At 41.5% G+C, this 13413-nt stretch overlaps 1 protein-coding gene across 3 annotated transcripts in view; it reads left to right on the top strand.

Moving 5' to 3' along the window:
- SORCS3 (sortilin related VPS10 domain containing receptor 3) overlaps positions 1–13413 on the top strand; it is a 633894-nt gene that overhangs the window by 616878 nt on the left and 3603 nt on the right. For all 3 annotated transcript variants that reach the window (XM_027529080.1, XM_027529079.1, XM_027529078.1), the window contains 3 exons: positions 1759–1890; positions 3618–3717; positions 4668–4773. In XM_027529080.1, coding sequence (XP_027384881.1) covers positions 1759–1890; positions 3618–3717; positions 4668–4773 — 338 coding nt within the window. The remainder of the gene's footprint in view (positions 1–1758; positions 1891–3617; positions 3718–4667; positions 4774–13413) is intronic.

Here is a 13413-nt window from a genome sequence, read left to right as displayed (position 1 = left end):
ACCATCCCCTCTCCTCCGAATATGGGCAGACATACAATAAGAACCTATTAGAGAAAAGACTGTGGCAGATAGGCATACCTTACTGTGGGCATGATCTAAATTCCTTTCGTGGAAATCTGAAGTGCTAGGAGCAAGAGGCTGACATGGAACAGGTCAATGAAGGTGAGATAGTCAGGGGAGACTTCTAGGAGATGGGTATTTCTGCCAAGTCAAAAACTGTATGTGAGAGTTGGACTGTGAAGAAGGCTGAGCGCCAGAGAATTGATGCTTTTGAACCGTGGTGTTGGAGAAGACCCTTGAGAGTCCCTTGGACTGCAAGGAGATCCAGCCAGTCCATTCTGAAGGAGATCAGCCCTGGGATTTCTTTGGAAGGAATGATGCTAAAGCTGAAACTCCAGTACTTTGGCCACCTCATGCAAAGAGTTGACTCATTGGAAAAGACTCTGATACTGGGAGGGATTGGGGGCAGGAGGAGAAGGGGACAACAGAGGATGAGATGGCTGCATGGCATCACTGACTTGATGGACGTGAGTCTAAGTGAACTCCGGGAGTTGGTGATGGACAGGGAGGCCTGGCGTGCTGCGATTCATGGGGTGGCAAAGAGTCGGACACAACTGAGTGACTGAACTGAATGGAACTGATATCATATCTGAATTGACAAAAGATTAGTTCTGGATAAAAGACTTTCAGGACACACATAGGAAAGAGTAGGACTACCCTTTACAGAGAAGAATTCAGAGTTTTATTTTCCTGAGGATTTTACCCTCAAATGGAAGCTTACATTTAGTTTTTATCGAAAAGCAGTATAATCCTTTTACTAAACCCTCAGGAATAGAAAAATTCATTTAAAATTTCAGCATCTTAACTCAACTTTTAGTGTCTTGTTTTATTTGTCATGTGTATACATTTTTATTTTTATAGAATTGTAGCCAAGGAAATGTAAAGAACTAGATCAGAATACAGCTCTCATTAAGCATTTTTCCATGTTGTCTCACTGTGCTAATTATCATCTTTATGGTAGCATAAACATTATTTACTTAACTTTTTAAAATATTTAATATTTTCCCATTTATTTGATATTATAAGTAATGTTATGAGTGTTTCTTTCTCCAAATGGCTTTTCCTATATTTTGGATTATTTCTTTAGGACAAACACTCCAAGTTACAGTTTCTGAATGAAGGGTCTGAATATGTTTATGACTTTACAGTAAGCCTTTTGAAAAATAAATTGGCAACATGTATCAATTTTTAGTGCTGCCAGCAACAGTTGAGGAAACCTCTTAATTGAAGCTGCACCAATATTAGCTATTTTAACTTAATAAAAAATCCTGCTTTAGTAAGTGAAAACAAGAACTGCTTTGCTTTTTTTAATTTGCATTTTCCCGTGTTTGTTTATAACTTCTTATTCTTCATTTGCAGCCAGTCTGTTCATGTTTTAGCCAGAAGCTTTAGTCTTCTTAGTGTAGAAAAAATGGAAAATGTGGGAGGAGCTTTTGCCAATGTTGCCAGCAAACAATACTTTGCAGATCATTCATAGTAGTATTTCAGTTTCATGAAAGGTGTATGTAAGAGCAGAGGAGGTAGAGAAACTAATTCTCTGCTTAGCAGTTCTAGGGAAAGCAAAAGGAAAGCCTGAATGTATATTGGAAACTGTGCCTTAAATGCTGTATTAAATATGCATAGTCAATATCCGTGTTATTGACTTGGGGAAGGCTGGATCCTCCAGGACCCCACTCTTCAGTCAAAATGTCTTTGCAGGTAACCAGTGTCCCGGAAGACCAGATCCTCGTTGCTGTGTTCCCTGGCCTCCCCACTTCTGCAGAGCTGTTCATCCTTCCCCCCAAGAACTTGACAGAGAGGAGGAAAGGCAATGAAGGGGACCTGGAACAAGTAAGTGAAAGAAACCTTGGCTAGGACACTCTTCTGCACCACCCTCTAAGGGAACACAAAGCATTTCTAGCCCAAAAGGTAGACTGAACCCTTTCCTATTTGTCCATCAACCTGTCACTCATTGTCTGGCACCAGGGCTTTGGAAGCAATCAGCTTTACCCAGAATAAACACAAATGCACAAACACTGGCACATTTAGCCACACAAGAAAGAAAAGCGCTCCTGAAATCATTCATTCCAAGAGTTGCCATTCTTGCAACTTGCTCATGTCTCCCAGCTAATGAGTTGTCCTGGCAAAAAGGGATGGAGTGGGGGGAGGGGAGGGTTGTGGGGGATGAAGAGAAGGATTTGAGTTTCCCTGTCTATTTCTCAAAAATGTGCTTCCTGTCTTGAAAGAGGCTGGTCAACAGAAGTTCTGCTTCTAGGAAGAAAATGAACTGCTTTTAAACGTGTGTCTTTGGAGAGAGATGGATTCCCTCATCTTGCTTTGACTAAGGAAGCAGCATTCCCCAAAGGGATCATGATTTACTGCCTTTACCAAATGGCATATAGCTCTTATGATCTGCATACCTGCCTAGAATGAAGGCAGCAGTGGTCCCATGTCTCGCTCTCTCACTCCCTGCTCTTGCTGGGGTCTTACTTGACTGGGCTTTGCTTTACCTTCCCATGCCTTCCTGTGATGAGTTAGAAATAAGTGAGAAAGGAGCTGCTAAAAGCCAGCAGGAATCAAATTCCCTTTTGAATTAATCAATGTACAGATGTCTTCCAAGTCCCTCTGCCACTCACCTAGCTGCCACCCCATCCCACGTTGGGCACAGTCCACCAAGGGCTGCACAGATGCCATCATGGTCAGTTTCTCTGGAAATGAAGTGGATCCTTGCATTACAGGGCTGCATATTGAAATCGGCCAGATATAAATTCAGCTTCTCAATGCATACATCACTTTTACAAGACCTCTTTATTCTGAAATAGCAAGTGGCATGTGTGAACTATATTTGGAAGCTACAATATCCATCCATTTAGATAAATAGGTAATTACGGTGATGAATAGCAGCTGTGATATTAAGGCACGTACAGCGAGATAAGAGTTAGGGACAACAGCCTCAGTCTGCCTCAGCTTTCATGTGGGAATTACACAGTGATTAAATCGATGTTATGTGTTCTGAGACTTGCTGGGGAAAAGTAAAGAGGAAAAATTATCCCATAAAAAGGAGGCAGCTTCTGCTTTGATGTTTGCCTCCCATTGTCTCTAACAGAGAAACAGCAGAGGAGTGGGCTGTGGTGTACATGCCTGCTTTAATCCTGGCAGGGGCCTCTATCCTGTGTGTGTTGCTTATTCGCATTAAAGAACTAATGGTGGTTGACTTTCTTTCATTGGGATCCATAACATGTCTCTCTATGGAAAGTCATACAGGCTTGGATGAAAAGACACTGAACTGGGAGTTGAATGAAACATCTATGTCCGTTGTCAACTCAAATTCCCTAGGTGACTGTGGACACACCTCTGTCTCATTCTCCAATAATAGCAAATAATACCAACTTGTCCTTGGCTTCACAGGGCTCTAGGGGCTGGGAGAACCAAATGGATAAAAATGTTCCAATATCCTGTCCTCTCACTGAATAGGTTATTTTTTTTGCCTGTTGACCCTGGTTTCTTTCTCCATGAGGGGGCACCATCACATGACATTACTTCCCATGCAGCTTCTCTCTCTCTCTTTTTTCCTCCAGATTGTGGAGACTCTGTTTAATGCTCTAAACCAAAACTTGGTCCAGTTTGAGCTGAAGCCAGGGGTTCAAGTCATTGTGTATGTCACACAGCTGACCTTAGGTAAGTGCCTGAAGGCATATGGGGTGGGGAGATGGGTATGGTGATCTGATATCCTGGAGATAAAACAGAGGAGATGGTTACCAAACGCTTTCCAATAAATGCTCATAAATGGCTTTGTGTAGTGATGGCAAAGAAAGATTAATTACATCTTTCTTGAGCCCTCCTGTTAGGATGGCAAGAAGACATCTTTAGAAGTGGCTTTGCTACTGAATTCCTGGATGATCTTCAGGAAAACCTACAATTTCTTTGGGCCTTGACTTTATTATGTTTCTTATGTATAACAGTTTCTTATCTATAACGTAGTTCTCAATCTCCCTTAATTTCTACAGTTATCTGATTCAATGAATCTTGATTGGGAGACCAGATCAAATAACTTTAAAACTCCCTTCAATTTATAATGTTTAAATCTATTATGTTTAAATCTAAAGTGAAAAGAGGGACTAGCTCTGGGTGGTTGATTTATGAAAGAAATTCTAAAAAGGCATGTCCCATTGAACACCCACCTTTGGCTCTCTGGAAAAGCCTATTTGCTAACTGTTTCTAATTAATGAAAGCTTTTCAGATGCGGAGGTTCCACATGTGCCCATCCAGCCATGTTTTACCAGAATCGACTAGAGGAAGAAACAGAAACACTCGATCACCTATAATCATGTTGACAAGCACTCAGGTGTCTAAGAAAAGCAGCATTCATACCCTATTCCTGCTCCCCTTAGCTGAGTACAATTTACAGCAGGAACAGCAGGTTTCCCCAGGCAGAGCGAGGAGTTTACTTTCCCTAAGAAGCTGTGATCAGGGTACCATCATCATTGAAGCCAAGCTTCCTCTGCCAAGATAGCATGCAAGGCAATTGGAGGCTGTATATAAGGTTGGAGACCCTCTGGCCTCATTCTCCAATGGATACTCCCCCAGCTAATAGCTTCCGAATGAGCAAGTCTGTTCTTTCCTCCTAGCTCCGCTGGTGGACTCTGGTGCTGGGCACAGCAGCTCAGCCATGCTTATGCTCTTGTCAGTAGTGTTTGTCGGCCTGGCTGTGTTTTTGATCTACAAGTTTAAAAGGTATGTGCTGCCATCACTCAGTTTTATGCATGGGGCTAGGTTCCTGGGGGCTGATTCTTCCTGTAACTTACATTGCTAAACTCATCCCACATATGTGATATTAACTTTCCCTGAAGCTGTATTTGGCATTGGGAAAGAACAGGAAATGTTTTAGGGTCAGAGAGTAAATGGACTTAATATGAATCTCTCCAGTTTATAATTATGTTGAATTGGGAAAATGAAGTGGCTTAGATGGTAAAGAATCTGCCTGCAATGGGGGAGACCTGGATTTGATCCCTGGGTCAGAAAGATCCCTTGGAGAAGGGAATGGCAACCCACTTCAGTACTTCTGCCTGGAGAATTCCATGGACAGAGGAGCCTTGCAGTCATCGTCCATGGGATCACAAAGAGTTGGACATGACTGAGTGACTAACACAACACTAGGAAAATGAGGGGCAGCCTATGAAGCCAGTTTATTTTCTTGAAGAAAGTTTCAGACGTCATTTCAGAGAAGGCAATGGCAACCCACTCCAGTACTCTTGCCTGGAAAATCCCATGGATGGAGGAGCCTGGTAGGCTGCAGTCCATGGGGTCACAAAGAGTTGGAGACAACTGAACGACTTCACTTTCACTTTTCACTTTCATGCATTGGAGAAGGAAATAGCAACCCACTCCAGCATTCTTGCCTGGAGAATCCCAGGGACGGCGGAGCCTGGTGGACTGCCGTCTATGGGGTCGCACAGAATCAGACACAACTGAAGTGACTTAGCAGCAGCAGCAGCAGCAGCAGACCTCATTTAAGTTTCTACAGTAGGGTCTCAAATATTTAGGAGATCTTTTTCTACAGCTTACCACTCATTTAAGGTGACTAAGTAGAGAAATGCGTGTGTGTGTGCTCAGAGGTATCGGACTCTTTTCTACCCCAAGGACTGTAACCTGCCAGGCTCCTCTATCCATGGAATTTTCCAGGCAAGAATATTGGAGTGGGTTGTATTTTCTCAGTTCAGTTCAGTTCAGTTGCTCAGTCGTGTCCAACTCTTTGCGACCCCATGGACTGCAGCAGGACAGGCCTCCCTGTCCATCACCAACTCCCAGAGCTCACTCAAACTCATGTCCATTGAGTCGGTGATGCCATCCAACCATCTCATCCTCTGTCGTGTCCTTCTCCTCCCACCCTCAATCTTTCCCAGCATCAGGGTCTTTTCAAATGAGTCAGCTCTTTGCATCAGGTGGCCAACGTATTGGAATTTCAGCTTCAACATTAGTCCTTCCAATGAATATTCAGGAATGATTTCCTTTAGGATGGACTGATTGGATCTCCTTGCAGTCCAAGGGACTCTCAAGAGTCTTTAAACACCACAGTTCAAAAGCATCAATTCTTCAGCACTCAGCTTTCTTTATAGTCCAACTCTCACATCCATACATGACCACTGGACGAACTACAGCCTTGACTAGATGGACTTTTGTTGGTAAAGTAATATCTCTGCCTTTTAATATGCTGTCTAGGTTTGTCATAATTTTTCTTCCAAGGAGCAAACATCTTTTAATTTCATGGCTTCAGTCACCATCTGCAGTGATTTTGGAGTCCCCAAAAATAAAGTCACCCACTGTTTCCACTGTTTCCCCATCTATTTGCCATGAAGTGATGGGACTGGATGCCATGATCTTAGTTTTCTGAATGTTGAGCTTTAAGCCAACTTTTTCACTCTCCACTTTCACTTTCATCAAGAGGCTCTTTAGTTCTTCTTCACTTTCTGCCATAAGGGTTGTGTCATCTGCATATCTGAGGTTATTGATATTTCTCCTGGCAATCTTGATTCCAGCTTGTGCTTCCTCCAGCCCAGCGTTTCTCATGATGTACTTTGCATATAAGTTAAATAAGCAGGGTGACAATATACAGCCTTGATGTACTCCTTTTCCTATTTGGAACCAGTCTGTTGTTCCATGTCCAGTTGTAACTGTTGCTTCCTGATCTGCATACAGATTTCTCAAGAGGCAGGTCAGGTGGTCTGGTATCCCCATCTCTTTCAGAATTTTCCACAGTTTATTGTGATCCACACAGTCAAGGCTTTGATATAGTCAATAAAGCAGATATAGATATTTTTCTGGAACTCTCTTGCTTTTTCGATTATCCAACAGATGTTGGCAATTTGATTTCTTGTTCCTCTGCCTTTTCTAAATCCAGCTTGAACATCTGGAAGTTCACAGTTCATGTATTGTTGAAGCGTGGCATGGAGAATTTTGAGCATGACTTTACTAGCGTGTGAGATGAGTGCAATTGTGGGGTAGTTTGAACATTCTTTGGCATTGTCTTTCTTAGGGATTGGAATAAAAATTGACCTTTTCCAGTCCTGTGGCCACTGCTGAGTTTTCCAAATTTGCTGGCATCTTGAGTGCAGCACTGTAAAGCATCATCTTTTAGGATTTGAAATAGCTCTACTGGAATTACATCATCTCCACTAGCTTTGTTCATAGTGATGCTTTCTAAGGCCCACTTGCCTTCACATTCCAGGATGTCTGGCTCTAGGTCAGTGATCACCATGGTGATTATCTGGGTCGTGAAGATCTTTTTTGTACAGTTCTTCTGTGTATTCTCGCCACTTCTTCTTAATATCTTCTGCTTCTGTTAGGTCCATACCATTTCTGTTCTTTATCTAGCCCATCTTTGCATGAAATGTTCCCTTGGTATCTCTAATTTTCTTGAAGAGATCTCTAGTCTTTCCCATTCTGTTGTTTTCTTCTGTTTCTTTGCACTGATCACTGAGGAAGGCTTTCTTATCTCTCCTTGCTATTCTTTGGAACTCTGCATTCAATGTGTATATCTTTCCTTTTCTCCTTTGCTTTTCACTTCTCTTCTTTTCACAGCTATTTATAAGGCCTCCTCAGACATCCATTTTGCTTTTTTGCATTTGTTTTTCTTGGGGATGGTCTTGCTCCCTGTCTTCTGTACAATGTCATGAACCTCTGTCCATACTCCAGGGCATCTTCCTGGCCCAGGAATTGAACCCATGTTTCTTGCATCTCCTGCATTGGCAGGCGGATTCTTTACCACTACCCCACTTCACATGTTAAATAGAGAAAATGTAGCTGAAATCTGGTTACACACATACACATACATACTTGTATAGTGGTTATTATCCAGTCAGATCAGATCAGTCGCTCAGTCGTGTCCAACTCTTTGTGACCCCATGAATCGCAGTACGCCAGGCCTCCCTGGCCATCACCAACTCCCAGAGTTCACTCACACTCACGTCCATCGAGTCAGTGATGCCATCCAGCCATCTCATCCTCTGTCATCCCCTTCTCCTCCTGCCCCCAATCCCTCCCAGCATCAGAGTCTTTTCCAATGAGTCAACTCTTTGCATGAGGTGGCCAAAGTATTGGAGTTTCAGCTTTAGCATTATTCCTTCCAAAGAAATCCCAGGGCTGATCTCCTTCAGAATGGACTGGTTGGATCTCCTTGCAGTCCAAGGGACTCTCAAGAGTCTTCTCCAACACCACAGTTCAAAAGCATCAATTCTTTGGTGCTCAGCCTTCTTCACAGTCCAACTCTCACATCCATACATGACCACAGGAAAAACCATAGCCTTGACTAGACGGACCTTTGTTGGCAAAGTAATGTCTCTGCTTTTGAATATGCTATCTAGGTTGGTCATAACTTTCCTTCCAAGGAGTAAGCGTCTTTTAATTTCATGGCTGCAGTCACCATCTGCAGTGATTTTGGAGCCCAGAAAAATAAAGTCTGACACTGTTTCCACTGTTGCCCCATCTATTTCCCATGAAGTGGTGGGACCGGATGCCGTAATCTTCATTTTCTGAATGTTGAGCTTTAAGCCAACTTTTTCACTCCCCTCTTTCACTTTCATCAAGAGGCTTTTGAGTTCCTCTTCACTTTCTGCCATATAAATTTGCATGCAGAAGTATACATTTTAAAATCCTCCTCCCTATTTTTCCTGTTTCTAAAGGTAAATAGATCAGAAAAACCAAACCCCACATGTATTCAAATTTTATTTTTGAAGACCAGAGGAGGGGTGATATAATAGGATACTCATTAAAAACATGAAATTGAAATCAATAATTCTGTACCATTATTTACATAATGTAATGCATCTACAAAGCATATACTGGTTAAGAATGTGAACTCAAAAGTCAGACAGACTGTTTTAACATTTAGCGCTTACAGACTTAGGCAGTTGAATCTGCCTCTAAGCCTTCATTTCCTCATGTGTAACATGGAAAAGCAATAATACTTTATAGGTTTGCTACATGTTTTCAAGGCAAAAATATCTATATCCAGTACATAATAAAAAAAAATCATGAAAGCTAAGCTATTTTGAATAACAGCATGCCTCTGGAAGGTGCCTCCTGTGTCACAAACTGGCACATAGTAGGCTCATATGTATCAGTGGCATAGAAAGATGCTTCACAGGAAGTCTGTGTAAAGTAAAAGTATTATCATTTACTGTCAGATGAATTTTGAAAGTATAGCTTTGGAATTTTTCTAAATTTAGATTTTGGAAGAGATCAGTGGTAAACATGCTTCACTGTACCTTCCCTTCCTCCAGCCCCTGTCAGCTCCCTGCTAGTGGATTTCTCAGGTTAAAAAAAAAAAAAAAAGTTTTACTCAGTGTACATCTAAGCACTGGCCAGACAGAGGGATCCTTCAACACTCTCCACTAGAAGGGCAAAGTGGGGTTTACCGTCCTTCTCAGTATGTAGACTAATGCTTGAGTCCCTGTCTTTTTGGATCATGATGTGTCAACCCACCACTGTGTTCCCTTTGAAGAAGGGAAAATCCTTCATATCCAATTAGCAAAGATTCAGTATATTAATAGAAATGGCCTGGTCAGAGCGATACCCATTTATGGAGATACTTCAGTTACATACAAAGCACATTTTCATTCATTCAAGGATTTGGTTTTGGGGATGCCTGGTGGTTGCGGAGGCTTGAAGATCAGCTAAACCAAATTTATCACCTTCTGGTTCCTAGAACTCCACATTTGCTAGAACAGGGGCCAGTAGAAGTCCTGCAAAGAGGTGTTTGTGTCAGGTGTCTCTAAATCAAGGCCAGAGGTATCCTGTGACTTAAAAAAACTTTTTCTTCTCTTGTGAGTGAAGTGAAGTCGCTCAGTCACGTCCAACTCTTTGTGACCCCATGGACTGTAGCCCACCAGGCTCCTCCATCCATGGGATTTTCCAGGCAAGAGTACTGGAGTGGGGTGCCATTTCCTTTTCCAGAGGATCTTCCCAACCCATGGATTGAACCCGGGTCTCCTGCATTATAAGCAGACACTTTACCATCTGAGCCACCAGACAGTCATCTTATTCATGTAGCTATCTCTTAATGTGTAGACTTTAATACTTGAATCTATGCCAGGTAATGGCATTTCTGAATTATTCTACCTCTGTAGAATAATTAAATACCAGCCAACCCTTTCTTAAATACCATTCAGCCCTTTCTATGTCCCTGACACTGAATTAGGATACAGAAAACAAATACTAGTTAAAATGGATAAACAATTTGAATCAGTTAACTTTTCTTTTCTAGTCACTTTTTCTGGAAGCTTTTCTTCCAGTGCCCAAGCCTGTTGGCTGAGGTCCTGTTGGATCTCCCTTTATATCTTTGTTCTCCTTTCCCTCTCACTACCTACCTGGAACTCCAATGATGGCTATATGGAGGGTACCTGGCCTGCCGGCAAGTAAAGGTCAGGTTCTTATCCATGGTTCCCAGAGTCTCCTTTGCTTCTTTCATTTCTGTCCAATAGAACATTCTGCAATGATGAAAATTCTTCATGATCTCTACTGCCCAATACAGTAGCCACCGGTATGGTGAAAAAACTGAATTTTCAGTTTTATTTAACTTTTATTAATTTAATGTTAAATAGCTATAGCTGACTAGCAAACACTTGGACAGCATAGGCTAGGGGAAGTGTCATTCTCTTTCTGTTTCTAGATCACTCACCAGGCTCTGTTTTCAGACCCCAAACTTTCTCTCTGCCATCTCCAACATTAATTCATTAAGCCAATAATTCATTCAGCAAACATTTATTGAGTGCCTGCTCTGTGCCAGGCATTGTCTACAATCTCAGCATCCCAAGTGGTCACTTAATAGAAGGGGAATCGAATTGTTTAAAGGAATCTTGGAGATCAAAGTAACTCTTTCCTCCTTCCTCTGTTAAGGGACTATATTTGATCTTATTCTTCGATAGTGACTGCTATTTTGTGGTATCTTAGGCAATATAATAAAAAATCATTTTGTGATGGCTTTTATTTTCTGAAAATTCTGCCTAATAACACCTTCTTTCTAGACTGTAGATTTGTTTTTTTCTTATTGTCCAAGAAAACTTTTGAGTTGTTGTATTTTCTAGTCTTTTTTTTTCCAGTAAGGCTTTCATGATAGTGTGACGCCTACTCTGCTTCTTCTAAATTCTTCTGACAAACTTCTAACGTTTAATAATAGTTGGAACAAACAAATAAAAGCTGAAATTAATATAGATGATTTGGATTGATCCATCTTACTCGTCTTATTAAGATCCTCTTATTAAAACTTATATGAATGTATAGCTCAGGGCGTGCCTCTAAACTTCATTTCTCACCTTTCTTTTCTGCAAAGTGGGGTTTAGTCTTGACTTATAGTCCCACTCCAGTACTCTTGCCTGGAGAATCCCATGGACGGAGGAGCCTGGTGGGCTGCAGTCCATGGGGTCGCTAAGAGTTGGACACGACTGAGCGACTTCACTTTCACTTTTCACTTTCATGCACTGGAGAAGGAAATGGCAACTCACTCCAGTGTTCTTGCCTGGAGAATCCCAGGGATGGGGGAGCCTGGTGGGCTGCCGTCTATGGGGTCGCACAGAGTCGGACACGACTGAAGCAACTTAGCAGCAGCAGCAGCATAGTCTCAAAAGTCTTACAGGTAGATGTGTTAAAAAATGAAGAGCAATTTGAAAAAAAAAATTTAAATGCTGCCAAATTGTGACATAAAATTCATTCTCTTCCAACCATCTATTAAAAATATTGAAAAAAGTGTGTTTTCAGAGATGCAAATAAGGTGAACAATCTTTATAAGGGCAAGTATATCCAAATTCTTACAGGTATCAATCATTAAAAAAGCAGGAAGGGGGAGACAGTGATCTCTGGCTGAAGCTCTGAAGTACCCAGACTTGTGTGATCAGGAGTGGTTTGACTGCCCCAGCACCTAATAAATATTACAGTTGATCCCAACATTCATGAGTAATATGTACTTTATGATTAGAAGAAATCTAAATCATTAGGCTGCCTTTCTATTTAGATAAGAAGAAAGTAAGGGCTAGCATGAAATTTTAATTACTCACATTTAGAGAGCCTGTGGCCTGCTGCCTCACACATAATCTATTCATTTAAGGTTCTTGTAAATTATATTAAGCTAGATTAGACCAGTAGGAGTCAAGGGACACCTCCCTTAATGTATGGAAAGCAGCCATTAAAAACATGAAAATTGGATGTCAATGGAAGGTAGAAACTGTCCGTGTTTCAAACATGTTTTGAGGGCTTTCCAAATTAGCTACGGGAGACCTCATTAAATGCCCACATTCTACCTGGTTGTGGGGTTGAAGCAGGGAAGGGAATGTAGATGCTTAAAAATACAGCTGGTTGGCACTAGGGCAGCAGAGTGATTCTGCTTCACACTTTCACAGAATGTTCTGTATTGGGATGGGTGTCATATGTCTTGAGTTTTAATAACATCTATGCCAGTAATTAACTTCATGAAATGTCTGAACTTCAGACCAATTTCCCCACCATTTAATGAGGTAAGACAGGACTCTTCTACCTGTAAAATTCTAAGATAGAAGTGTGGTCTTTTTGTTTGAGGGCATAATAAATGAAAATAGAGCATTAGCTTTGAGGTCATTTATCTGTTTATTCAACAAATACTTACTGAATATAAACCACATACCAAGCACTATGTTAAGTGTATAGCATTGAAAATGGAAAATGTTGACCTTGCAGAGATGGGGCTTTAGTGGGAGAGAAAGACAGAAAACAAGTCCACATACATGGCCTATTCCATCACCCTAAACCAACACCCTATTCATTTCTTTCACAGACACCATCCTGTTATTACACATTTATGGTGGGCGAGTTTGGGTGGTCAGGAGAAGCCTCTCAGAGTGGCCTATAAGCCAAATTCTGAAGGGCAAGAAAGACACTATCACAAAAAGAATAGAAGGTGTGTTACAGAGGGAACAGTTTATTCAAGGTCCCCAAGGTGGGGACGAGCCTGATGTATTAGAATCTTGAAACTCAAAGATTGGGTTTCAGACTAGCGGGATCAGCACCAGCTGGGAACTAGGTAGAAATGTAGAATTTCAACCCATCCTGTTCAGACCTCTAGAACAACAAATGCATTTTAATAGGAACCTGGTGAGGCATAAGCACATTGAAGTTTAAGGAGTGTGGGATTAAAAGAAATCAAAGGAGGCTACAGAAGCTGGTGCACAGTGGGTCAGGAAATAACAGAGATGAGTCAGGAGATAAGTACTCCTATAAGATTTCAGTCTTAATCTGCCTGCTTCTTCAACCTCGAGTCTGTCTGCCTTGTTTACAAACCCACTACTTTGGTGTCTTTGAAGGAAGTTACTTCTCTTAACCCTTACCTTAGATAGCATCACTGACTCAATG

The sequence above is a fragment of the Bos indicus x Bos taurus genome, chromosome 26 (assembly GCF_003369695.1).
Source record: "Bos indicus x Bos taurus breed Angus x Brahman F1 hybrid chromosome 26, Bos_hybrid_MaternalHap_v2.0, whole genome shotgun sequence".
NCBI lineage: Eukaryota > Metazoa > Chordata > Mammalia > Artiodactyla > Bovidae > Bos > Bos indicus x Bos taurus.
The sequence above is the reverse complement of the archived record's forward strand: the minus strand, read 5'-3'. Positions and strand labels throughout refer to the sequence as shown.